This window comes from Bos grunniens, chromosome 8 (genome assembly GCF_055505025.1).
Source record: "Bos grunniens cultivar Pamir isolate PY7600 chromosome 8, Bosgru_T2T1.0, whole genome shotgun sequence".
NCBI classification, from domain to species: Eukaryota; Metazoa; Chordata; class Mammalia; order Artiodactyla; family Bovidae; genus Bos; species Bos grunniens.
Window position 1 is genome coordinate 62620342 of NC_141172.1, and position 27465 is coordinate 62647806.

A 27465-nucleotide genomic window follows, 5' to 3' on the forward strand; every position below is an offset into this window, starting at 1 on the left:
CTTAGTGGAGCATAAGCTTCCGCATCCAGACCCAGAGAAGGGTGGGAGAACACGATCTGGGAATCCTCAAGAAGTCTGGTTTCAAATCCCAGGTCTTCTGACTCGGGTTATATCATGTTTTTCTTGGATTACACATTCCTGGGGGTTTCACAGGTCACTGGTGTAGATGGGGTGGGGCTGGTGAGCATTCTTGAGAGAACATAGAAGCTCAATCAGCTGCGTACACAGAGCCTCACCAGATGGCAGACCCTGGAACATCCGCAGTGTCCCGCATCTGCGAGAAGGAAGCCAGTGTTTATTGGTGCTTTTGAGGACAAGATCTCAGTCTTGATAGTAGCTCTCCTGAGAGACACTCTGCGGAGTCCTTGTTTTACACAAAAGGAAACCAGGGCCTTTAGTTAGTTAGTCACCTTTAGTTAGTTAGTTAGTCACCGTGGGAGGCCCCCCATTTGCTACATGCAAGTGCAGCTTGAAGTATGTTGTTGATTCTATCTGCACCTCCTGGTCTCCAGGAGGTCTCCAATTGGTCTCCAATTCTGCATGCCCAGAATTGCAGAAATGAGGTGGTGTTGAATCACTGGGCATTGACTCACTCACCAAGCCCTTGGGGCTGCAGGTATAGCAGCCAGTCTAGTGATCACGTGGAGCCTCCACATGGGCTGGGCGCCTCTCACCTGCGGTCAGAGCCTCGCCCTCCCCCACGTCTGCTTCAGGTGCAGCTTGGGCTTCAGGATCAGCAGAGAAAATATCGCATGGTGTCACTGCCAGGCTGACCTGGCTCTGCCATGGACTCTGCCATCTAACAGGAGTTGGTGTTTATCGTTACATTTATGAGGGGTCCTTTCAGGCACCGTATCCCAGCAAGGTCCCACCCCACCACTCCCTCCATATGAGGGATACGTGGGTAGAGGTGGTGGGCTCTGTATCCGCTGAGCACTGCTCTGGGGGTCAGAATCTGGCTTCCAGTCTCCATTCTTCTGTGAATTGCTGCGTGGCCTTTAGCAGGTCAGTTCCCCTTTCTGGCCCTTGTTACCTCCAATTGTAAACCAGCAGTGATACTTGCTCTGCTGTTGTGAAGATCCAGTGAGGACACAGAGGTAGACATGCTTCTGGAAGAGGGTGGCCCACCCGTGGGAGGAGTTAGTCGACTTTAGAAGACCCTCCTTTCCTCGTCTCCAAACCCTGCAGAAGTACCCTGCAGCTGCCTCTGTGCTTACAACAAGCCGAACTCAGTAATGGCCTTTCTTGCCCCCCTTCAGGGTCCACCTGGCCTACCTGGCCCTCCAGGCCCCCCAGGACCACCGGGAGCTGTGATTAACATCAAAGGAGTAAGTTGGGGTGGGAAGGGAGAGAGACTTCCTGGGAAAGCGGGAAATGGTCCCCTACTGGCCTGAGCTGGAGTCAGGTGTCCTCAATCCCTTCTCTCATTCTCATTTCCAACAGGCTGTCTTCCCAGTTCCAGTCCGGCCACACTGCAAAACGCCAGTAAGTAGAAAACAGTAATGGCCTTAAAGAGCAGGCTTTAGCATAGAAAGCAACTCAGAGACGATAAGTTTTTAGGTTTTGTTTTGGGCCACTCCGTCAGTGTTCTCTCTGATGTCAAGTGAGTAGGTGGCTCTGAATCGTATTAGGGCTTCTAAGGGCACACGTGTGGACAATGTTTCTTTGCGATCAAAAAGCAGTGTCTTTTGTTATCTTCATGTAGACACGTTAGCTTTGTGCTTGGAGCAGTATAAAAAAGGGAGAAATAGATACTTTAAAACACAGAGGAGAATAAAGAGGCAATTCTGACTAGTGATCTTCACATTGGGAGCTACAGGCTAAAATCTATAACTATCCTTTCTTAACTGTCACGTTTCTGCACAGTACACAACGCTGAGAGGAGGGACTTCCTCTCCCCCTTTGTAATGACAAAACAATCTGTGACTCAGACAAGCTCACCAACTTGTCTAAGGTCACAGGAAGGACACAGCTGGGCCATCACTCAGGTCCCCTGGCACCCCTTGGTACCCCAAGGGGTCAGGCACATGCCTGTTCACCCCACTGGTCAGTGCACTGTCCCTGAGACCTCACCCATGTGAGGAGGGTCTAGTTTTTGTGGGGAAACGCAGGGGGGTTAGCCTCTCCCCATGCACAGGCATTAGTCACTGAACATAATCATTCACTCAGCAAGTATTTATCAAAGATTTACGAATGCCAAGTACATGTGAGGCCCTAGAACTGCAGTGGTGAACTAGACAGGCATGAGCTCTGTTCTTGGGAGCCTGCAAATTACAATTTAGAAAGGTTCTTTGAAGCGGGTTCTTAATTGATGTCTGTAGGGGTGGTGATGAGACTTGGGTCAAGGGCTTTAAAATGACACAGTTTGACTGAGTGTTTGCCCAGACATCTGTCCACATCTAAACTTTGAAACAATCAATTCTGCAACCCAGGACCTGGAAACTCTGGTCTTGAAAACAGAGGATGGGACCCACCTGTATAGGGACCTACCTACGTAGGGTGACCTGAGAGATGGCTGCCTCCCACCATAGACAAGGAATCATAGCCTAGCGAGGCCAGATCTCTCTCTGAGTTGGTGCCCAAAGCCCCTCCCAACAAACAGGCTTCAAATGGACTGACCATGGGACAGAACTTGGAAAACTCACGAGTATTGTATAATGCTACTGCAATTACTGTGACCTATGCTAGGATCCTTTGCAGTGACCATGGCCATTGGGGGTCATGATGTTACTTTAAAAAAGCCAGAGATGAGCTAAGAGCATTTGATTTTGATTTCATGTTGCCTGGCTAGACACCATGCAGGCTTGAGTGTGGATGTTTCTTGACCAGCTCTCAAAGTGGACAGTTGAATAAGAAATGCTTCCTCTCACATCCAGCGTTTCATGGGCTTCTTCTCATTTCATCCCCTTTCTAATACCATAACAATTAACAGCTCACCCCTGGAGTGGAGGAACTTTATCAGCACAGCTATAAGATACCTGCTTGGCACTGCTGCCTTTGTCTTTAACTTAGAAATGTTTTTCCTGGAAGATTACTGTCCCTTTCCCACATCTTCTGTTGGTGACACCTGAGCAGCTTGTGACCCTCCACCCAAAAGTATGGGAGGATCTGGGATCAGAGGGATCATTTTGATTCACATATTAACTGGGAAAAAGCTGGACTTATAAAAGGAGGGTGGCAGATAGCTCTGTTATTAAAAAAGAGGGAAAAAAATGCAGGAAACTGGGGATGAACTGTGAAGGAATATTATCTTGAACAGCTTGGACCCCAGACCCATGGCACTTAATGGGAAGTCCAGAATAGCACCCTAATCTAATGATAACTCCTCTTTATTAATTATAACCACCATCAACTCCTGTTCTGGGTGCTCATCTTTGATTACACATGGTAGCAAAGCTAACGGCTGACCCAGGTTCATGACTTGAGTACATCACTTACCATCGCTTGACCTCCCATATGAGTCAGTCCTAACTGATCAGAAAGGAGGCCAGGAATGCTCATGGTTGGCCAGACCAACATTGCTATGACTTATCTTTCCCTTTGCAGAGTTGTTCAGCCCATAGATTTCACCCTGGCTCAGCTACATGACGCACCCCCGACCCCTACACCTGCTAATTGAAGACCTGAGATGCTTTGCATTGAGGGGCCCTGTGGAGCTCAGGGCTTTTGGGGGCTCCAATATCCAGGGCAGGCCTAACTCCATGACCTTGCCCCTTGCCCCTGGGACAGGGGACTAGCTCCCTGCGCATACAAAAACCAGAACAGGGTTTACAGTGTATGACCTTGGCTTTCTCTCTCTCTCTAGGTTGGTACCACGTATTCTGGGAATTCAGAACTCATCACTTTTCATGGTACACACTCCCGTCTTCACCTTATGTTTCTCTGGGATGTTTCCTGACCCTCCTATCTCTGCAGAGGTGGTTTCTGTTTGCCCAATTCTGGGCGTAAACTAGGTGCTCTGAAAAGTCTGACTGCATTGTGGGAGGGGAGCTGAACCAAGGCTGAGCCAAGGGCACCTCTGTTTGCTTGTGTCACCCAGCTGCCTATTTTATGCATCTTGTCTGGGCCTCCTAGCTAGGAGCCAGCACTCCATTTTTCCATCCGTGTGTTAGTTTGTTCGTAATGCGTCCACTGATAGCTTCTCCTCGCCTGGTGCCGTCCCATTCACTGGGCTGAGACAGATGGACCCCATGCTCTTCTTGCCACCCAGGCCCTTAGACTCTGCTGGGCGAAACCATTTAAAAAGTCATTACAGTGCAGTATACCAAGAGCTAAGGCAGGGAGGTCCTGCAGCTCAGAAGGCCTTTGCCTGAGAGCGTTCCTGGACCAGCAGCATCAGCAGTCCTGGAGCTTGTTAGGAATGTAGACCCTTGGGCCTCATCACAGACCTGCTGGGTCAGAAGCTTCGTTTCATAAGCTCCCTCTGAGGTGTATACACACACAGTGCGTTGTGAGACACACTGGCTCTGAGGGATTTGTAAACTTCAGCATGTTTGCGGCTGGTGGGAGCTTATCTACCACTCATCAGACAGGAAATAGGCTAGGAGACGGGAGCCGCAGGTGAGCAGTGACTCTGGTCCTCTGTCCCCACACAATGTCACACCGTGTGTGCCTGTTTTGATTGAGAAGTCTGGACACTTGCAGTTTAAACAGGGAAAGGCCCATTTTTTCCCCCTAATACTGATCTCTGGCTCAGCTCTGTCACCCCTGGCCTGCCAGGTGGTGGTCTCCCTGATGGTATCTAGTGTCACGGGTTTTTGGTCACTTTTGGTTACAAAATCCAGGATGTTCTCAGACTTCTTGTTCAGATCCAATTCAAGGTAATCCCTTCCTCTGGTGCCAAGGTGACCTTGGGGAGGAGCAGGTGGGGCTGGATTTGTTTTTGTCAGATCCCCTGTGTGTGGCTACACATTGGTTAGTCTCTCTCAGGAACCAGGAGTTCAGAGCTCTAGTGTCCACCCACTTATCCAGGTGGGGAAAGGGCACTGCCTCCTTTTCCAAACTCTACTCCCAGGAGGCTCCCTCTGAGCCCATCTTCAAGATAAAGAGCTGGGGGAGAAGGGAGGGCTCTAAGGCTGATTCTGCAGAAACAGTGCTTCTCACAAGTCCTCTGGGAAGTAGGATACGGCACTGTTGGCATCCTTCCAACTGTGAATGGAATACTGATCACCCTAACTGTCCTCTGCGGCCCTCCTGGGGCATTCTTCCCTTCCCCTTACACCGCTGTGCTGCCCAGGCTTAGGTGATATGAGACTGAGTGCTTGACTTGGTGTTGAGTCTCAGTCCACGTGCATGAGGCCATCCAAGGGAGCTCACTGTAGCCTCTGCTGTACTCCCATGATGCACTGCTGGTACCTTGATGATGGTACTTATTCCATCCTGCCTGGTGCTACCCTGACTGTGTCTGTCTCCCTGAGAGCTTCCCAAGTTCAGGAATTGTGTCTACTGCATCTACCTCTGCCTCTCCATCCTACAGCAAAAGATTTTATACCCTCAATAAGCTTTTGTTTGTTGATTGGACTTAAGAGGCTCCACTTCAAAACCTTCTCAAAAATGTCTTATGTAGGATGAAGGTGTTTTTCCACTATCTTATTTTTTTAAAAACACGTGTGTATTTGGTGGCAGGTGTTAAAGGAGAAAAAGGATCCTGGGGCCTTCCCGGCTCAAAAGGAGAAAAAGGCGACCAGGGACCCCAGGGACCACCAGGTATCTCAACTCTTGTTCTGTATATTGCCCTTTATTTTTGTTCTCGAGAAAGCCAACAGAGCCAGTAAGTGAGGCTAATTACATTACCACCCAGCCTGCAAGCTCCATGAAATTCCAGAAAGACCCAGTCATGGGTGATGCGTGTTCAAGATGGAACATTGTCAGGAGAAACCAGAAGTTGCCATCATTCCAGCTTCATATGCAGATCGAGCCCCAGAGAGGACCAGGGAAGAGCCTAGAATCTCACAGGATCACAGATTCTGGACTGGGGCTCATTTCCAAGCTGTGTCCCCTCTACCAGCTAAACCAATATGAGGTCATTTTGGCTAGGCACTTATCATGTTCCTAGATGCTTTGGTATTTGAATTTCTGAGACTGATTGCAAATTTTAGAAAGCATTTCTTTTTCAGGCCCTCCTGTGGATCCAGCTTACCTGAGGCACTTTCTGAACAGCTTGAAGGTGAGCTTTTCTGAGACTTTGGCCTGTGTTTCCAAGTTCTCAGGCTTATGTCAGAGACTGGCTCATCTGACTCTTTCTGAATGTTCTCTGAATGATCTTCCAGGGGGAGAATGGAGACAGGGGAATCAAAGGAGAAAAAGGAGACTCTAACAGTGGCTTCTCTGGCTTCTCTGTGTCAGGGCCACCGGGCCTGCCAGGAAGTCCAGGTCTGGTGGTGAGTAGTGACCCCTCCGAGTCCCTTTCCTCAGTGAATCCTGGAGTTCCTGAAGCTTCCCAGTGTGACTAGGCAGCTGGGAAGCAAGGGCCAGTCACAGGCTAGAGGAGGCCTTGGGTGTCAGACTCTTTCCCCGATACTTGCTAACTGGTAGGGAGCCTGACTGAGGCCACGGAGGAAAGGGAGCTGGCCAAGGCCATGTGCATGCAGGTAGCTTCCATGTCACCCACTGCATTGCCTTATGCACACCAGTGGTGGAAACTTCACTCAATGCAAAGAGTTGTTAATGGTAGACACATCAGATAATAGACGCAGAAGCAAAGGTGAGGAAGATATTTTTAGAGTGGCTATTTGATTCTTCTGGAATTTCATCAAACAAGAAGCCCCTGAGTCAGCTTGGTCTTCTTAGGATGAGAAGCTTCTCCAGGTCACAAGAAAGAAATTCAGTTTACGTCTCCAGTGAGATTATGACGAGATCATTGACCCTCAGGGGGCCTGGAACTCGCCATGAGCAAGACAAAGCAAGCCGGGAGGCCAGGATTCTCCTCCAAGCTCTGCTGCCAATTTGCTCTGAAACCTTGGCCAAGCCCAACCTTTCTCTGGGCCTCTGTTTCTCCATCTGTGAGATGCCAAGGCTGAACTAGATGAACTCCAGTGGACCTTGTAAGTCCAGGGCTTCCTGGGCTTCTCTCCTGTCATTCAACATGACAGCTAGGCCACTGCTCTTTAAGTCTTCCACCACCTAGCTTGTGCTCAGGGTTGAGGACAAAGATAACAATAGCGGAGTTTACTGACTTCTTACCAATGTCCTGACAAAAAGACCAGACTTCTAGTGACTGATGGTGCTTTCTCTCTTCTGTTACCATGCACCTGACAGGGCCAGAAAGGGGAGGCCGTTGTCGGGGCCCAGGGACCCCCAGGTGCTCCTGGCCTGCCTGGGCCACCTGGCTTTGGGAGACCTGGTTCCCCTGGGCCACCAGGACCCCCGGGACCACCAGGACCTCCAGCTATCCTAGGAGCAGGTCAGTACCGTGAGTCACCACTTCTGGGTGGTACGTCGGAGCCACACTGTCTGACAGAGGCTGTGTTGAGCCTTGGATTGAGCCTTCTTTCTTTTCTTTTGTTTTAAACTGAGATGTCATCTGCATGCCAAAGAATTCGCTCACTGAAGTGGACAGCTGAATGGTTTTTTATGTATTCACAAGGTTGTGCAGCCTTCGCCTCTCCCTAACTCCAGGACATTTTCATCACCTCGGATGGAAGTCCTGTACCAATTAGTAGTCACTCCTCTTTCCAAACCTTGATCTTTCCCTGATCTTGGAAACCTCTAATCTACTTTCTGTCTCTATGGATTTGCCTATTCTAGACAGTTCATGGCAGTGGAATCACACAGGGTGTGGCCCTCGGCTTCTTTCACTTACCGCAATGTTTCCAGAGTTCCCCCGTGTGTTGCATGTATCATTTCGTTTATTCATTCATCAGGTGATGGACATTTGAGTTGTTTCCACTGTTTTGGCTATTTTGTGTAGTGCTGCAGTGAACATTTATATACAGGTTTTTGTGTGAACATATGTCTTCAGTTCTCTTGAGTTTATACCTAGGAGTAAAACTGCTGTGTCATCTATGTGATGGAAGGTGAAGGTGAAGTCGTTCAGTCGTGTCCGACTCTTCGCGACCCTATGGACTGTAGCCCACCAGGCTCTTCCATCCATGGAATTTTCTAAGCAAGAGTACTGGAGTCGGTTGCCATTTCCTTCTCCAGGGGATCTTCCTTCCTGACTCAGGGATCGAACCCGGGCGTCCCACATTGTGGGCAGACGCTTTACCGTCTGAGCCACTAGGGAACCCCCAATATATGTGATTACTCTATATTTAACCTTGGAGGAACTGCCAGACTGTTTTCTAAAGTGACTATAACATTTTGCATTCCCACTAGCAGTGTACAAAGGTTATAATTTCCTTTTGTTGTCATCATCATTTGTTATTATTATATCTTTTTTATTCTAGCCATCATTCATTCTTGTGAAATAATATCTCATCGTGGTTTTGGTTGCATTTCCCTAAAGACTGATAATGTTGGACATCTTTTCGTGTGTGTGTGTGAAATTCTTGGCTGCTTTGTCAATGCCTGGGCCTTAAGGGACTTGAGGACCAGCATTGATTCTAACCCTCTATGTAAAAAATTTTTTTACCCCTTGGTACTTCACTTCCTCAAATGAAAAATGTGTGAAATAGAAGAAAATCTCCATTTATTGAATACTTACCAAGTGCCAGGCCATCTGCTAGTCACTCTCCTACAATATTTTGTGGGTTCCTACAAAGCCTTTCAAGGAAAGTATTAGCATCCCCATTTTATAGATGAGGAAAGTGAGGCCCAGAGATGTTTAGGAACCTTTCTGAGGTCACATAGCCAATAAGTGGCACCAGATTAGGACCCAGATCAGGACCCAGGTCAGAGTAACTCTGAAGCCTACATTCTTTCCACTGTGGCCATGGTGGAAAATAACAGTAGTGGCAGTAATAGCATAAATACCTCATTTTTTGTTGTTTGGGTTGACATGAGCCAGGTGTGGCGGAAGCACACCTGGGAAGAGGCCTACAATGTCTGGGGCATCTAGGAGAACTTTACACAGGAAGTGACTCTGGGGCAAGCGACAGAAATGGAACTCAAACTAGTTCAAGTAACAGGGAAGCTTACTGCATGTGAAGGAGGGGTGAACAGTTTGAGGGGGGCGGGGGCAGGCATGCAGTGAGACTTCAGATACAGCCAGAACCAGGGATTCAGTCCCTGTGAGGATTCTCCGTCTGTTGCTAGGCTTCTCTCTGAGTGCAGCTTCGTGCTTCTTCACCACAGACCACATCCTCTGCGAGTGGGAAATACCAACAACCTACAGCTTCCACTGTCATCTACAAATCTTGGCCTTCTTTCTCAGTTTTCATTTGAAAAGTCTTGGCATAGGGATGTTCTGGGGACAGATTCTGACTGACCTGTCCTGGGCCAGATGCCCAACCTTGGAGCAGTCACCCGGGGCCAGGAGGTGGGCTCACGTGAGAACGTGGCAGCTGCTTCTGGACCTGAATGGTCATAGAGGTGAAGGGGAAGCTCTCAGGAGCAGGTAGGGATGCTGGTCCCATAGGTGCCCACAAAACCTTGAGGGATAGAAGGGAATTGCAAAAGGCGAAGGGACATTGCAGGGTGAGTACAGGAAGCAGAGACTCTGTTGTCCACAGTAGCCCTAAACTAGGGCCCCAGGACTCCTTGCTGCATTGGAAAGAATTACCTTTCACACAATACATGACAGTTCATAGTTTACAAAACCCTCCCATATCCATTATCCCATTTCATCTTCACAGCAACCCCAGGAGGAAGATGAAATGGATAGGATTATAAAACTCATCTTATGGATGAAGGCACCAAAGCTCAGACAGGTTAGGAGACTAACTCAAGGTCACAAATGCTAGGAAGAGGCATGGCTGGGGTCCAAACCCAAGTCCTCAGGCCCTCTTTCCACTGGAGACATTCACCACCTGTGTGTGAACGTTCAGGTCCTGTGTCAGAACTGCAGGCTTCCATGCACAACCTGAAAAATCTCACGCAGTAGTTTTCCTGTGCTGTATTAAGTCGCTTCAGTTGTGTCTGACTTTTCAGCCCCATGGACTGTAACCCCCAGACTCCCCTGTCCATGGGGATTCTCCAGGCAAGAATACTGGAGTGGATTGCCATGCCCTCCTCCAAGGGATCTTCCCGACCCAGGGATGAACTGAACCTGCATCTCTTACTTCTCCTGCATTGGCAAGCGGGTTCTTTACCACTAGCGCCACCTGGGAAGCCCCAAGTTTTACTGGGACTTTTACAAATATCCTTAACCCTGCCAAGAGTTTTGCAGATTTTGAGGGGAGACAGGAGGTTAGAAAGATAGAAGGAGAACAACAAAATAGCTGTAATGATATTTGTGTTTGCCTAAAGTAAGGGCTATTCATTTGGGAACCATAAACTCCTAGGAATTTCAAGGATGTGCCTCAGAGAGCTATCATCCCACTAACATTCTAAGTAGAAAAGTGTGTGTGTGTGTGTGTGTGTGTGTGTATCTCTATCCTGGGGGAGAGCGCCTTGATCTGGTTTTTAAGGGCACTTTGACTTTTCAAAAGCTAAGACTCTCTGGTTGGATACTATACAGTTTGCAAAGCACATTCCTAGTTTCTATTTTTCTCAGTTCTCAACATAGGCTAGTGAAGAAATATCTGTTTATATTTTACTGATGAAGCTGAGATTCAGAGAGCTTGTTACTTCCCTAAGCTCACACAGCTGAGAATCAACAAACCAGGGTCTTCAGTCTTCTGGCTGGAAGGCAAGGGCCCTGGCACTGCCCTACCCTGCCCTCCTGTAGCTTGGCACCTTCTCTTTTTTCTGAGTCTTCTTCCTCTGTTCAGTAATTACCTGTTTGTTTCTTGGGACAAGTAAGTTGTATGAATCAGGACATTTGGGGATGCAAGTGACAGAAAACTCAACTCAGACTGACTTATACAAACAGCAGAAACAAAAGAAACGTATTCACTTACAAAACTGGAAAGTCTTAGGCATGACTTCACTCAGGGCTACAGTTAAGAATCTCAGCCCTCCCCTAAGCCAGCCAAATGCGGCTGAGTCATAAGCTGGGCACAGAGCTCCTAAGATTCGCTTACAAGGTGCAGCGTTTGCAGCTGCGAACGTTGTGAGTAAGGTGGTGAACACTCTCAGTAATCGGCTAACATCAGAGGCATTTTGCACAGTGTGCTTTTCTGTAACTTCTCTTTCCTGTTTTATCTTAGCTGTGGCCCTTCCAGGCCCACCTGGCCCTCCAGGACAACCAGGGCTTCCCGGATCCAGGAACCTGGTCAGTATTATCATCAGGGAGTCTTCATCCTTCTGCTTTGGATGAGTTTGTTTAGAACTGTGGCTACAGTGTTTAGGGGCTGGCACACCTCTGTTGGAGTTGGGCCTCCATGACAACAGAATTGGTATAATTCCACAAACAGGATATTTATTATACTCTTTGGATGACTTAGTAAAAAGATACAGATGACAAAATCATTTATGATTTAGGTTCCACAAGAGCCAATTGTATTACATCAAAAACCACAAGCACAAGAGTGTAAACAACATTACAGGAGCCCCTGCGCTGGTCACGTTTCCCCTGGGTAATGCCGCATTCTCCGTTTTACCGAAGAAGGTCTCTTGTACCTTCGTTACCCTGATCGCCTGACTCTGTATGGCACATGGAAACTATTGTGATGCACAGAAAGAGGAACAAATGCCTCATTAGGATGTCAGGAGTCCTAGCAATGTACATTGGTCTTTGATAGATTTTAGCTGGAAATTTGGGCTGCCAGATGAAAAACTGTCCAGCAGTTGGTGAAATTTTGATATTTGGTGCCTTTGGGGGATGTCTGGGTCATTTTAATGCACAAAGTCATTATCTTCAAAGCTAGGCAAAAATTAAGTATTTATAATCTTTTTCAGTTGAAGAGAAAAATAAGAGTTTCCTTTTCTGATATTTCTCTGAGATTTGATATTTCTTGATAGAGTTTTCCTGCTTTTATGTCTGTGCCTAGAGAGGCCAACATGATTTTCTAACCTTTGGCAATTGTCTAGACAGAGAAATTATAGACCCCTATTTTCTTCTATGTATTTATTATTGGAACTACTCAGCCAGGCAAAAAAAAGGTTCAGGACCTAGGTAGAGTCACTCTCTTGTTTATATTTCTGAATCCAAATGAAAACACTTTTGAAACCCTGTAAGGAGCAGCATGAGCTAACGTAACACATGTAACAATGTCTGTGCCATGGTGCAACTCACGCGAATGGAAGCGGCAAAACCCACCCATGATTTTCCCAGTACCAGTGCCCAGCAGAGCCAAGTCTATTGACAGTTTTTAAATGTCTTCAAACTCACAGGATATTATCTTCTTTGTTTAATTTTTTTTAATTTAATTTTATTTTTAAACTTTACATAATTATATTAGTTTTGCCAAATATCAAAATGAATCCGCCACAGGTATACATGTGTTCCCCATCCTGAACCCTCCTCCCTCCTCCTTCCCCATACCATCCCTCTGGGTCGTCCCAGTGCACTAGCCCCAAGCATCCAGTATCGTTGTTTAATTTTTTTATTGTAAATGAGATTTATGTTTCAAGGTAATGAATGTTTTTGTTTGATCAAAAGGAAAGTCCTTTGGTTATTGATGAAGTTATATATCTCTCTGTGGCACAATAACCTTTTCATTGACTGTGAGGGGATGGCTCATATTTGACTTTACAAAGAGGCTGGGCTTTCAAATCGCGCCATCGCTCTAATGGTAACTGCGGTGTTTGGTATTTAAAACTACCTAACAGGTTACAACATTTAGCAACATGGATGACATGTTACAGAAAGCACATTTGGTCATAGAAGGGACATTCATCTACTTGAAGGACAGCACCGAGTTTTTCATTCGGGTCAGAGATGGTTGGAAAAAATTACAGGTAATTCTTAAACTCCTTTTAACAGACTGCCTCCTAGTACCCTCTAAAAATCACAGTCTGCTCCTGTAAATGCCATTTTTCTGATTTGAAAATGCAAAAACAGTTTCCAGTTGATGTTTCATTTTCAACATCCTCTTTTCCTTAAAGCTGGGAGAACTGATTCCCATTCCGGATGACAGCCCTCCTCCCCCTGCACTTTCCAGCAATGTGAGTCCTCTCCCCACCTTACTTCTAGCTCTTTCATTCATTAGCACTGACTGAATCCCCTTGGCATCCAGTATCAAGCTCTCTGACTCTGGACAGCCAGCCCTGCAGGGCTCACTATCTGGCAGAAGCCCAGAAATTACCAAGTGCCAAAAGAACGTTCTCACACTGGACGGCAGGGCAGGGGGGCGGGTCGGGGAGGGGGGTGGAGCTGGACCCAGAGGCTGGAGACCTGCCATTCCCGTGTCACAGCTGAATCCTCTTGGGCAAGGGACTCCCCTTCTCTTGGCATCAGTTTATTGATCTGTGAAAACATGGTTGGCATAAGCAATCTAGAAGAACCCTTTAATATTTGATGCTGAGACTTCCTTACCTGATTAGAACATTAACAACTTGCATTGTCCACTGTTTTAACCTTACAGCTACCCTTTCAGGTAGGTACTATCATTCCCACTTTGCACGTGAGGAAACTGAAGCTCTGAAGGGGTGCCTTGCTCTATGAAGTGAATGAGTTGTTTGTAAAACATGGGAATTCTGCTTTTTGGTTCAGTGCTCTTTCTAAAAGTCTTGAGAATATTGCTCCCTTTCTGAGGATCATTTTTCGTTCATGCATGAAATTTCTTCAGTTAAGTGTGGTCCAAAGACCATGACAAACTGTTTAAGACAGCTTTTTAAGAAACAGTGCACTTGTGCCTTAATGTACGGTAAAGAACAGAGTGAATGTATGTTCAGGACTGTTTGTTTTCTTTTTTTACCAAACAGCCTCATCAGCCTCAACTTTCACTGACGTCTATTTCAAATGTCAATTACGGCAGACCCGCAGTAAGTACGATTCATGCGTTTACTCTACAAATGCCGCAAGTGTGTCTACCATGTGCCAGGCCCCGTGCTTGGCATGCAGTTTGTTTAGATAATTGCCGGAACCTCAATTACAGGAAACACAACAAGGCCTGTGGACTCTTGTCCCTGTTGAGTCTGCTCCACCATCTCTACAGACCAGCCTCTGCAAAGGTCTTTCCTCCTGCCTCCTCTCTACCCCACCCCAGGACACAGACATAGGTTACATCTGCAAAACTTGCACACAGCTTAGGGTTGCCATGGCACTGATCCTGGCCCCAACGCTATGTGATCTTACAGCTGCAGAGCCCAGTACCACCTGGCTCAATTCAGAGTCTTGGGAGAGGCAGTCCACATGGCTCAGACTCCCTCCCAGCCAAATCGAGAGCAGCCAAGAGAATGAAATTGAATGGCCTAAGGCGACTCTTTAGCAAGTATTGTGGGGACACTCTTCAGAGCACAAGGCATGAACTTGGCGGGCACTGGGAACACGTTTCCTGTAGTGCTGCCCTCTGCCCAGCAGGAGATCCTGTGGGGCATGGTGAGTCTGCAGTACCTGTAGGATACATGAGTGGAGACCCCCAGAAGGAAGCAGCATCGGAAAGTCTGCAACCCTGCAGTGGGTCTAGTCTGGAAATGCAGACTTGGGAGTCTTCAGTAAAGCCATGGCTGTTGTGTTGGGGATGGAGGGATTCCTAAAAGAGAATCTATGTGGTGAGGAGAGACTGGATTGTGAGGAGCAAAAATAAAATGCACTGACTGGAGAAAGATGAAAAGGAAACCAAGAAGCTATTGCCAGAGAGGAAAGAGTGCCAAGCAAGGTAGAAGCTAACAGTGCCAAATGCTGCCAGGAGGCCCATGGAAGGAGCTAAAAGGTGTTGTTCAAACTGAGAAACTAGGGAAAAGCATTTCCATAGCAAGGAGGGACGCCTACAAGATTCTAGGTGGTGGCAGAGTAGGTGGGGGGTGAGGAAGCAGAGAAGCAAGTATAGATAAACCTTCAGAAAGCTTAGCTATGTGGGGAGGCATGAGGGCAGTAGCTACAAGAAGGTTTCAAATAGTGTATTATAAATTCTGAAGTAATACGTAATCCATTTTAGAAAGTCTAGACAATGAATAAAAAGAATGGAGAAGAAAATAATCATAATTTTACAAAACTATAACTATCCACAAAATAACTATTTTATCATTTGATTGTTGAAATGTCATTGTCGTCACAAAAATGATAGCTATTCATTATAGAAATGTTCCAGCAGTTAAAGATACAGAAACATGAGAACACAAAAGCCCCCAAACCCACCATTCAGAGGCAGCCATGGTTCCAGGCCTTTTTCCGCATCTCCTTAGAGAGGAAGAAGTGGTCGTGATGGGGTCAGAGGTGTGTCAGGGAAGCCCCCTCTCACCACTGCCCCTTTCCTGGGTGTCCCCCAGGAAAGCTCGTTCTATTGAGGCCTCTTGTGACTGCCCTTGGGCGTAGTCCCCAGAGGCACAGTGGCTGGAGGGTGATGAGACCATAAGGCCTCTTCCTTCACGTGCCACGATATTCAGACATATAAGAAGAGGAAGATGGGCTTAAGATATTTTTCTTTCCTGGAGACTTGGGCCCAGGTCCTGCACCAGCTCTGTGCTTCCCCAGCTCTGTGCTAATGAGATAAAAGTTACTTCTGACATGCGGTTGAGGATGGGGATGACTGCTCCTTGATTATGAAATGTAATTCAGAGGCTACAGCAGAAAGGGCTGGGAAAGAAGGCTGGGTTTGGGGAGAGAAAGTGTGGAGGAAGATTATGGAATGGCTTTTATTTGGGCTACTGACCAAGGTGTCAGGAATGTGAGGCTAGAATTATTGTATGATCCCTGGTTTCTAAGAGTCTATCCCAATAGTCTTCATAATAAATGTCACGACCTTCTCCTTTCAAGGCCTTTTTCCTCTGGTCCCCCAGGATCAGCCCCAGACCTACTCAGGAGGTGGAAGAAAGGGCAGGAGGCAGATAATTTGATGCACCTCTGAGATCTAGGACCAAAGCCAGCTTAAAAACCTCCTAGAAACTCAATGAAGGGCAGACCCAGAAGTCTCCAACAGATGGCCTGCCTGCAGGCTGAATTCAGATCTCTGAAGTGCTTTAGTTTGTTTTTCTCGTACATTTTATAAGAAATGTCTACTAGTTAGAGTCGTTCAGACTGCTGAGCCAGACTGCTTTGGGAGACCTGGGCTGTCCTTCACTGGAGATGGTCACACCTGGGCTGGGAATCCAGTGTCAGGTAGAGGTGGAATAAGGTGACCTCAGCGTGCCTTCCAATGCAGCAAGTCGGGGATCTTATTAGGAATGTGTGATGGTTATGGGAGTTAGAGTTTGCTATCAATTCTCCAACTGCACTGTCTTTTCTCTCACTTTTTACAGCTACACTTGGTTGCTCTGAACACGCCGTTTTCTGGGGACATTCGAGCTGATTTCCAGTGCTTCCAGCAGGCCAGGGCTGCAGGACTGTTGTCCACCTACCGAGCATTCTTATCCTCACATTTGCAAGATCTCTCCACAGTTGTAAGGAAAGCAGAGAGATATAGCCTTCCAATAGTGAACCTCAAGGTAAAACTAAATATGGTTCCCGTTGCCTCCTGGATGTACTGTTCTCCACAGGGACCAAAGGCAGTTGCCACTCCTAACACCTTCAGAAGTGTGCTATTTCGAGGCCCTGATTAGTTGTGTGACTTTGGGTGGGTTACCTTCCCTCTTTGGGCCTCAGTTCCCTTATATTTGCAATAGCCCTTCCTGCTTAGATGGTTTGTGATCCTTGGAGCAAAAGGAGGGATAGTAATGACCTCTTTCATTCGTACAGCTTTTCAGTTTGTTTATAAAGCACTTCATATCTGTTCTAATAGATACTTCCAATAAAAATGGGAGTTATTCTTTTCTGTTTGTTAGGAAACCGAGGCTTACAAGGAGAAACAGTTCACTCAGAGTAACTATAAACTGGAATTGGTTTCTTTGATCCCCATGTCCAGGGCTCTTGTTTCCACCCAAGGGTGCCTTCTGTAGAGAACTGCCTGAGTGGCACCAGAACCACTCTGTCCTGCACCCTGGTTTGCTACCCTCAGGTATTTCTGTGCCCTTATTCACTGGCAAGGCAGGGCCTCACTGCATCCTTCAATTACACAATGGAAATAGCCTACTCCATTAAGGCTACAGAAGAGCAGCTCATTGCTGCTCACACATATCTTGGGTCTTGATTCCTAACCAGTTCTTAAAGGTTCTTTGAGACCCTTTGGTCCCTGTGATCCCAGTATTCCAACCTGGAAGCTTGAGCCTGGCAAGTTCGTCCTGACCCCACACGCAGCACTTTCTTTTCCCTCTTCCAAGGGTCTGTTCTACCATTTCACCCACTCAGATTGTTTGTTTTCTTAGAATATAAATAACTGAAGGAAAAGGAGTAAGAGATTCATCTCCACATCACCCACTTGTGCTGTGCTCAGTCGCTTAGTCATGTCCAACTCTTTGTGACCCCATGGACTGTAGCCCATCAGGCTCCTCTGTCCATGGGGATTCTGCAGACAAGAATACTGGAGTGGGTTGCCATGCCCAACCCAGAGACTGAACCCAGGTCTCCCACATTGCAGGCAGATTCTTTACCATCTAAGACACCAAGGAAGCCTCACCCATTTGTATATTAGCACAAATTTGAAGCTCAGTGTATAATTATAAAGGCTTCCTTGGTAGTTCAGATGGTAAAGTATCTGCCTGCAATGCAGGAGACCTAGGTCTGATCCCCTAGTCAGGAAGATCCCTGGAGAAGGGAATGGCAATCTGCTTCAGTATTCTTGCCTGGAGAATTCCATGAACTGACTGTGGGGTCACAAAGAGTCGGACACAACTGAGCGACTAACACTTTCACCTTCATGTAATTATACAATGTTTAAAATAGCAATAATAAAATAAAGACCTAAAACACACTTTTGATGGGGAAGAGACATTATGCACATATAGTAAAAGAAATTACCTCAAGAAATAAGATCATAAAGCTGAAAGGGTTCCAAGGATAGATTATAAAATCAAACCAAAGTATTTCCCAAGTTCTCACCCTGTCCAGGATATAGGAGTAGAGTTGGGGGCTTCTGAGCTTTGAAGAATGGATAAATACTTGTAAGCTGTTTGTATAATGATTCTAATGTAGCATTTTTGTCTCCACAGGGCCAAGTACTTTTTAATAATTGGGACTCAATTTTTTCTGGCCACGGAGGTCAGTTCAATACACACATTCCAATATATTCCTTTGATGGCCGAGATGTAATGACAGATCCTTCCTGGTAAGTAGAGGTTGAAGCCTTTGAAGTATATCATATGATAGACAGCTTTAGGAAACAGTCTAACAATGGGATGCCCTTATCAGCTACTCCTCTGAGATGTTGCCAGGATAAAACCCCAGTGAGGCAGCCAGAGGCCTTGGAGAGAGCCTGGCCTTGAAGTTAGGAGACCTGGGTCCAGTAACTTTATATGGGACCTTGGGTAAGGCACTTCCACTATTTGAGCTTCAGTTACCTCACTTGTCAAATGGGCAGAATAATCATATCCATACCATAATAATGCTATGAGAATAAAAAGGTAAGTGTGAGAATATCTAGGATACAGTAGGCACTTAATTAGTGATAAGTAATGCTGTTGTTGGTGATTCTTTAACCCTCTCCTGTGAGTTGTGTTCTAATTCTTTGAAAATTATGTATGCTTTTAAGAATACAACAACTCAGTAAATCTTTCCTCATTGTCTACTGTATGCCAGGCCTGATGTCAGGCCTGGAAGGTGCAGTAATAAACCTACACAACTCCTCCCTTTGCAAAGCTTATAGTCTGTGGGAAGACTGACACAGACTAGCTACCATTCTAGACATGATATTGTCATTGGAAAATGAAGAAACAGATAAGATGGTAGGAGCACAGAGGAAATAGTCAACATTCCTTAGCAGTGAGAAGAAGGAAGGCTTCCTGTAAGTCCATTTAATGGACTTTGAAAGATGACAAGGAATTGCTGAAAATGGAAGTGAGGCCATTCCAGCCTAAGGGGACTCATCAAAGTTTCCAATTCACAGAAGTAGAGAGTATAATTTCGGAGCATGTAGAAACTGGATATGGTCAGGATGTAGTGTGTTCAAAAAGTTTGAAACAGTGATAAAGGCAGAGAAGTGATGTGCGGTCAGACCCTGGAGAGTTCAGGAGTTTGACTTAACTCACTAGACTTAGGCTGATTTCCTCACCAAGATATGCCACAAAGAAGGGTCATTTCAAAAAGTAACACAACAAACTTCCTTTGTAGGCCCCAGAAGGTCATTTGGCATGGCTCCAGCACCCACGGAGTCCGTCTTGTGGATCAGTACTGTGAAGCGTGGAGAACCGCCGACATGGCAGTCATGGGCTTGGCCTCCCCGCTGAACACGGGGAAGATTCTGGACCAGAAAGCATACAGCTGTGCTAACAGGCTAATTGTGCTGTGTATCGAAAACAGTTTCATGACAGATGCGAGGAAGTAACAACCTTCCCATGCTTCTTAAGAGTTTTCCAATTTTTTTATGTGAAGAGTTGACACTGAAATCTAAAATGTTTAAGCGTTGTAAATATTAGTTTTTTATTACACATGCGTCACAACAGCAACCAAAGAAAACATACCTCAATATACTCAAAACTGAAGACATAAAGGACTCAGATCAAAGACAAAATCTGATCCATCTATTGGTGCTAGATTCTGCAGGAAACCCCATGCAGTGTAAACGCATCCCAAGACGGTTAAGAGCAAGTTAAAAAAAAGAGCAGGTTAAAAACAAAGGCCTTGGCATTCTGCCCACTGCATCCTTCAGAAAGTGATTTCCTCCTTTTAACCATTGTTGAGTATAAGATGTCCTTCATGTTTTCTTACAAAGTCAGTGTTTAGAAATGTTACCCCTTTCTAAGTTATGTGCAGACCAAACACTTTGTTCTTTAATATACATCCATTGTTTGCAACTGCTGTTTATATAGACAGAACTGCTCCAAATGATCCTATTTGTATTTTCTGATATTACCAGACTTTAATGTTTTCTTCCTAAAATATTATTGCCATCATACTTTAGGAGTTTTATATTTTTACACAATCATATTTCAGTATGGCATCTGTTTATGTGAATGACTTGCTGGAAAAGTTTAAGTTCCCAATGATCTGAAACTAGAGAAGAAATACCACATAATTACTTCCTTTCCCTTGGTGGCCCTTTTCCCCACCCCTACCCTGATTTTATGACTTCCATTTGGCAATTCTTGAATTATAACTCCATTTGAACAAACAGGTTCATGAGGATAAATTTTCTGAGACACATATATCTTCATGCTGTATACTTTGGTTCTTTTTTTTCCATGTGATAAGTGAACATAAAAACATCTTTTCCAGGCGCTTTCTTCTGTTTGACTTTTTCCCCTCGGTTCCTTTATTCCTCATCACTGATGTGGAAGCGGCCCCCGGGCAGGATTGCTAACCCTGCAAGGAAGTGATGTGACACACAAGTCATGCCACTTGTGTGTCCCCTCAGGAGATGATCAGAAAACAGGAAGATTTTCCCATCATCCTCTTCTTCTCCTGTGTGTTGTCTTCCACTCAGCGAAGGCAGCATGGGGCATGCAGAAGAGTCCCAGTGTGACAAATAGGATCAACTGTATCTCAACACATGATTCAGGCAGATCTGCCTTTTTCTCTCAAGGAAGTTGAGATCAAATAAGTAATATCAGCTCTCAGTTCCTAAATATCAGACTTACATAAGTCTCATTTATCTTTCCCAATAACCTGCAAGGTAAGTATTTATATCTCTGCTTTACAAATGAAAACAAAATTAAAAAGTTGAGGCTCAGGAAGTCACTTGTTCCAGGTCACAAGGCTGCTGAGTGGTGGGGCTGGTCCATCTCACTCCAGTGCCCAGGATCATTTCAAGGAGCAACTGCACAAGGCTGCCTTTTTGTTCCCTCTCAGCTCCTAGGCTGTGACTCTCTGGCTCTTGGCTTGATGCTGCAGGAGAAACAGAATCGCCAGGCAAGTAGCATGCCAGGATATTTCCTCCCATTCAGCCAGGCTGGTCCAGAAACTCAGCAAAGTGAATCCACCCTAATGGTCCTTGAGGTAGGAAGGAAGTGGAGAACCAAAAAAAAAAAAAGCAGACAGCCCAGGACCCCCACTTAGGGGCTTCCTACATGGAAGAGTGGTGAGAATCTGAGTCATGGGCTGAAGACACATACAGGTTGGAAAGACCCAGAGGTGGACTGTTGAGGACAGTGACTGGGGCAGGTGGTGGGGTGCCTGGCGTGCACAGGAACTGAGGGAGGAGGGGAGTGGGAGGGGCTGAGGTCATGAAGTGAAGGTGCTATCCCATCCATTTTAGCCAGAGCCCACCGAGGCCCTGGGCCACAGAAGGAACAGGGTGGGCTCGGGGTGTGCTGACCCCAAGAAGGAGGTTAACATTCATGCCCTGGCTCCTCAGTCCTCTTTGTGTACTGAAGGAGGGTATGACCAACTGTCCTCCCAGCAGAGGCCTTGAATGAACCCCAGCCCTGGCTAGGCTCAGAATGACAGTCAAAAGCCTGGGTCTAGCATTCAAGGCCCTTCACTGAACATCAGGTCTCCTGTCACTTGCCAAAGGCCACCAGCCTGAGGCCCTCATGATTACTTATGTGAGCCATACAGACCCCTGTGTGGGGCTGCTGTCCATGCCCTGTCTCATCTTGGGAAAGCCTTAGCTGCTGTCGGTCTAACCCGGCCCTCTAGCCAACAACCAGTGCAGATTCTCTTCCTCTGTGACATCCCCTGCTCCTCTGAACCTGCCAACCTTTTATCATGCTTCCTCCTCTGAACACCTGGCGTTTTTAACACCTGGATCTTGTCACACTAGTAAAGACTGAAAGGTCTCCAGCCTTCACTTTACCCCTGAGTGTCCTTCAAGTCTGGGGAGCAGGCTAGCATTCTCTGGCATAATACAGCATGGAAGATACTCCTCAGTTGTTGGATTTCAGTGTGAGAGGTCTTGGGGTACTTGCTCTGAGCCCATATTGTGGACTCTCAAGGTCCGAAGCTGACAGCATCCACAGTCCTCTGTTCAGAAACAGAAGGACAGAAACAGCTGTCCCATATCCACCCACACCAGGTCCCATGGGGAGGCAGACTCTGGAAGGCACATAGCAGCCAAGAGACTGGCAAGGAATGGGAGGCATGGGTGACAGAGTGCAGCGGGGGAGGTGCAGGGCGAGCTCTTGGCCAACCTGAACGTGGCCACATGGCGGTACCTGCGGAAGAACCGAGAGAATGAGGAGAACGGATCACAAGAGTCGTTCAGATTTCCTGCACCCTTGAACTTAGATGGCTCAGACGGTGTTGCTTGAACCTGTAGGAAGGGCAAGTAGGAGATGGCATGGCCCCCAGGGAGTGTCAGCAGTCCAGTACAGCTGAATATTGATCAGTGAAGGAAATGCATAAGCCAAAAAATGAACAACCAACAAAAAGGAATGTATTGGCTTTTGGAACCAGGAAGGATGGGGAATCCAAGAGACTCAAGCAACGTAGTCACTTCGTCTATTTTTTCTTCTGTGTGTATATGTCTGTTGTGCTTTTCCTTTTCTCTGTGTGTGGCTTCCTTCTTATGGTGAGAACAAGATTCCTTCATGTGGCAGGGATTGCTCCCAGCTCAAGGCTTACGTTATCCCAGCACCCCCAGGGAGTGGCCTCAGAGGAAAGAGAAGACTCTCTCTCCTGTCTGGAATTATATTAGTTCCCAGAAAGAATTCTGTTTAGTCCCGCTCATGTTGTGTGCCTATGATTGCAATTGGCAGCTCCACCCAAGATGAGTTGTGCAGAAAAAACTATTCCTCCACCCAAAATGTGACGGGGGTTTGCAGTGACCAGAAGACAGGGCTCAGGAGGTTAAGAAGACCAAAGAGGGAAAGAGACAGATCCCAACACCCAACAACAGGAAAGGGCTGAGGGCGGGGGATGTGGTGGTCAATGGCACACTGGCCTTGAATTCTAGGGTGCGATGTGTGGACTTCATCCTGCTACTGATGGAGCACCTTTGGAAGACAAGAAGCTGAGATTTGGGATCAGTTTTATGTTTGAGAAAGGTCAAACAGGACTTTTGTTTGTTCATTTATCCATCCAGAGATATTTTTCAGTAATGCTTTTTTACCCAGAACCATGTTTAAATTTGGAGATGCTGAGATAAATTTGGCTTCCCCAGTAGTTCAAACAGTAAAGAATCTGGTTGCAATGTGGGAGACCTGGATTCGATCCCTGGGTCAGGAAGATCCCTTGGAAAAGGGCATGGCAACCCACTCCAGTATTCTTCCCTGGAGAGTCCCATGGACAGAGGAGCCTGGTGGGCTACAGTCCATGGGGTTGCAAATAGTCAGACCTAACTGAGCCACTAACTCACTGTCTAGATAAATGGTGCCCCCACTTTTCAAATCCACCAAGCCCATTCTGCCACAGATTGTTTCAAATCCCATGTGTATCTTCTCTTCCTCCAAATCCTCAAAGACCTTGCCAAGTGTATGTGTGCAATTCTTGCCTAACCCATTGATGGAGGAGTACTTCTCTGGTTATTCCTTGAGCTTCTGAGTCACCAAGACACCACTGAACCTCCTCAGAGCTCTTTGATCTCCATTGGCTGATTTCCCCCTTTACCTTCCATCTGTACTCTAACTTACAGGGCAGTTGAATGTAGACAGGCCTTTGTCTGGGTTTGAATTTGGGCTCTGCCACCTACCAGCCATGTAATCATAGGCAAGTTACTGAAAATCCTACCCTACACTCAACACTTCCCTGCAGCTCAGTTTCTTCATCTGTAACATAGAGGTAGTAAATGAAACAACTCTCCATTGAGTTAAGTTGTTGGAAGCCCTAGGAATGGGATTGTGACCCTGAATAAGAATCCAGTAAGTGCTGACTGTCCTTATGACCTGCCCCGGATGTCTCTCAAGATGAGCTGGGGGCCCTTTCTCTAGACTTGCAGGGTGGCGTCTTCCAATCTGGTTTCTCTGCCTTCAAGCCCAGGGCTCTGACTCAACCTGTATACACTAGTGCAGCTGTTACCTGTTGACGAATATTCACTGTCCCCAGCCCTGGGTGTCCTGGCTCCCCTGCCCCTCTGCTCATTCTCCCCTGAGTCTACAACTAAATTGTTATCATCTGTCCCAGTAGGGGCTCCACAGTTCCGCCCTGGCACTGGGGCTGGATTCCTTCAGATTGACAGGAGCATGTGCCATAATGACTGTGAGATAATCTGATTATTCCCCTGCCTAAGCCTGCCCAGCACGCTTAGTTCCAAGCAGGACCCAGAATGCCCTGTTACCTGATATGTTCATAGAGGAGATGCCCCTCCCCTTCCTCCAGACTTGCTCCTTCTCCTCTGGTCCTTCTCTCAGGGAATGGTGCCATCAGCCAACCAGTAGCCTAAGAGTCATTTGCCTATTCACTAATCAGGATATTTTCTGAGTGCTTACTTAGTAATAACAGCAAAAATAATATTACAACGTAAAGTAGGCACGAGGAAGTTCAGCAAAGTATGGCTCATTCCATGACGGCTATTTATTCTCAATGTCAAAGTATTTTTAAAAAGCTATCTTTGGGGAGTCTTGCTTTGCTGCACATGTTGGCCCTCCTTTGAGATAAAGAGCTTACTTTTACTTCTGTAGGACTGCATCTCTCATCATGGTGATCTCCTGGCACACAGCTTCTCCCTTCCAGCTCATTCTCTACACCAGGAGAGACATCTTTCTCAAAAACCTGCCACACTGTCAGTGTTTGGAATTGGCATCCTTCTTAGATGAGGATTCATTTGCCAGTAGTTTATGTGGGAGGTGATCCCAGGACACCGGATAGGGGAATGTGGGTGTGAGACAGGGAAAGGAAGGCAGGCTTTGAAGGGGGCATCTAGTCTTTGCTGGGAGTGACCAGATAATCCTCTCCTTTTAGGAACTCTAGGATTCAGGGTAGGACAGGCACCTCAGAGTTTCCCACCTAAGGGACAAGGAGCTGTGGTATTTATACACCAACCCACAGCAGTCACTGAAAGGCGGAGTGCGTTACCTTCCGGTACATCTGACCTGCTGAGCTCAGTCACGGTGGGCTCTGACTGCCAGAGAAAGCTGTCAGGCAAAGATACAAATGCTGGCCATCAGCGGTCTGTGGGCCAGCACCACAGAGCCTGTTTCATCAGGCTTATTTAACAGGAAGCCATGCAGCTTCTATTTCACAATAATAATTTGAGCTTACAATAACTTCCCCAGATCTCATTGAAGTGATAAAAATAATAAAAATAAGAGGAGGTAGAAAGTTCTGAAATACCATTGTTGCAAAGGAAGAACAACATCAACCAGGCAGAAGCCTTGAGAACTTTCTGGAAGAAGTGAACCTGGTATGACTGGATATCTTACAACCACAGCAAAAGCAAGGCCTGCCTGTGAGTCTGTCCAGGGATGCTGGTTTGCACAGCACTGTGCCAGCTGGGGCTGGAGGCAAAGATACTCTGGGACCTGTGAAAGGAAGCTCATGGTGACCTGGGCGGTTGCTGCCAACACTGAGAAGAGCTATCCATCCTTTTCAATACAAGCTTTCATACTTATAAATAGCAACATATATTTGATTTGACAAGTCTCCAGTCATCTGAGAAGATTAAGCAGTCTCGAATAAGGGAACCAGCAGATCATTCAGAGCCAATGGCTTATATTAAAAAGAATTATTACAGAAAACTGGAGCAAATGTTTGAAAAATTCAAATTTGCTTTTTGAAATGTCAGAGGATAAAAGAAGCATAAGATAGGATACTAGAAGAACAAGAAACAGTCCTTGAAAATAAAGTACATGATTGTATGAGCCCAAAATAAGACAGGACTGCAATATATATACCATTGAAAACTGATTTAGTGAATTATCAGTAAGCTTGTAAGAATTAATACAGTCCTCTCAGAACACAGACAAGAAGATAAATTCACGAGAGAAAAATAGAGTGATAGCTAAAATGTCCCAATGCTCATATAGTAGGAGTCATAGAATAAGAGAGAAAAATGGATAGAAGTGAAATATTAGTTAACAAAATAATGAAAGATTTCCTGAGCTGGAAGAGTTTTATTTATGGATTGAAGAGATTCACTAGTCCTGGGCAAAATTGTTGCAAAAAACTCACCCAAGGGCATATCTGGTAAAATTTCAGAATTCCAAGGTTAGTATAAAAATCCTATAAACTTTCATCCAGGAAGAGATTCAGACTGGCACTGGAGTGCTCGTTTGTAATATTACTGGTGGCTCAGACAGAAAACAATGGAACAATGTATAAATAATCCTGTTGATTAAGAATTATGGCATTAAAATTTTGCAGCCAAACTGAGAACAAAAGAGAGATACTTCCAGAAATGTCAAGACTTGAAAATATAACACCCAGGTAATGTCCTGAGAAACAAACTTAGTAGAACAATTATAATCCCATAAAAATGAACAGAGAATTAAGATCTCACTAAGTAGAGGGCACTGTAATACACTAGAAACCTAAAGAGAAACAAAGTAATTTTTAGCTTTATCTAATCAGTGTTTCCCAAGTTGTAATATGTATACCACACCTAGATTGATTTTTCCTTTAATAGTTATATACTTATTTTCACATGTGATCGAAATATACAGGGAGCACCAAATCAAAAATTTCACATTTATTTTTAATTTAATATGAAGTGTTTAGTGGGTAGTTCAGTTTTTAAAAGTTTGTTGATTTAGGACTTTCCTGGTGGTCCAGTGGTTGAGACTTCTTGTTTCCAATGCAGGGGGTGCAGGTATGATCCCCGGTTAGGATCATATAGGATCACTAGGATCCTGTATGCCATGAAGCACAGTCAAAAAAAATTTTCAAGTATGTTGGCTTAAAGAAAAATATTAAGTAATTTACAGTACGAGTAGTATATTGTTAAGAAAGTAGGAAAATGAGCAAGTTTGGAGAAAGTGGACTAAACAGTTGTTGATATTGTAGTTATAAAATATGTTCCAGACTTACCAGTTTGAGATGACAGAATAAGTTCAAGTTTCTTTTAAAACCCAAATTACAAGTCTGATGTCCTCAGTGGGAAACTAACACAAAGTCCAGTCCTTTTCTTCCCCAAATACCCGTCAATCACTCTGCCTTCCAATAATCCACGCGTGCTTATATTTTCCCCTGCAATCAGGTCTACTCATTTTTACCTGTGGGTCCCTGACGGGAGAGAAGAACGCAGGGATGTCCCTGGTGCCAAACTCACTTCCCTGGTGTCAGTGCTCCATCCGCAGTGAGTGGGGACCTCATGATGCTGAGAACTGTGCTGGTGTCACTCAATGCAGGTGATCTCGGGGAGCAGAAAAGAGACAATGCGGAGAGTGAGACAGAGAAGGGGGAAAAGCCCATCTAAGGATGCATATCATCACGGTCACTACTGTCAGCAAAGGGAGTTCAGTTCCACCAGGACCTCTGAGAAGTGCACAGAGTAGCTCTTCAAATTATCCATCTGCTGGACAGGAGGCTGGATCCTTTGT

The 27465-nt window shown here is 45.9% G+C and overlaps 1 protein-coding gene across 3 annotated transcripts in view; it reads left to right on the plus strand.

The window, feature by feature from the left end:
- COL15A1 (collagen type XV alpha 1 chain) overlaps window positions 1–20331 on the plus strand; it is a 103590-nt gene extending 83259 nt beyond the window's left edge. For all 3 annotated transcript variants that reach the window (XM_086414389.1, XM_086414387.1, XM_086414388.1), the window contains 14 exons: window positions 1260–1328; window positions 1444–1485; window positions 3806–3851; window positions 5626–5706; window positions 6117–6166; window positions 6270–6380; window positions 7258–7402; window positions 11190–11254; window positions 12754–12882; window positions 13030–13089; window positions 13849–13908; window positions 16324–16509; window positions 18109–18224; window positions 19226–20331. In XM_086414389.1, the coding sequence (XP_086270515.1) occupies window positions 1260–1328; window positions 1444–1485; window positions 3806–3851; window positions 5626–5706; window positions 6117–6166; window positions 6270–6380; window positions 7258–7402; window positions 11190–11254; window positions 12754–12882; window positions 13030–13089; window positions 13849–13908; window positions 16324–16509; window positions 18109–18224; window positions 19226–19439 (1374 nt within the window). In that variant the 3' untranslated portion in view covers window positions 19440–20331. The remainder of the gene's footprint in view (window positions 1–1259; window positions 1329–1443; window positions 1486–3805; window positions 3852–5625; window positions 5707–6116; window positions 6167–6269; window positions 6381–7257; window positions 7403–11189; window positions 11255–12753; window positions 12883–13029; window positions 13090–13848; window positions 13909–16323; window positions 16510–18108; window positions 18225–19225) is intronic.
- Window positions 20332–27465: the final 7134 nt, after the last annotated feature.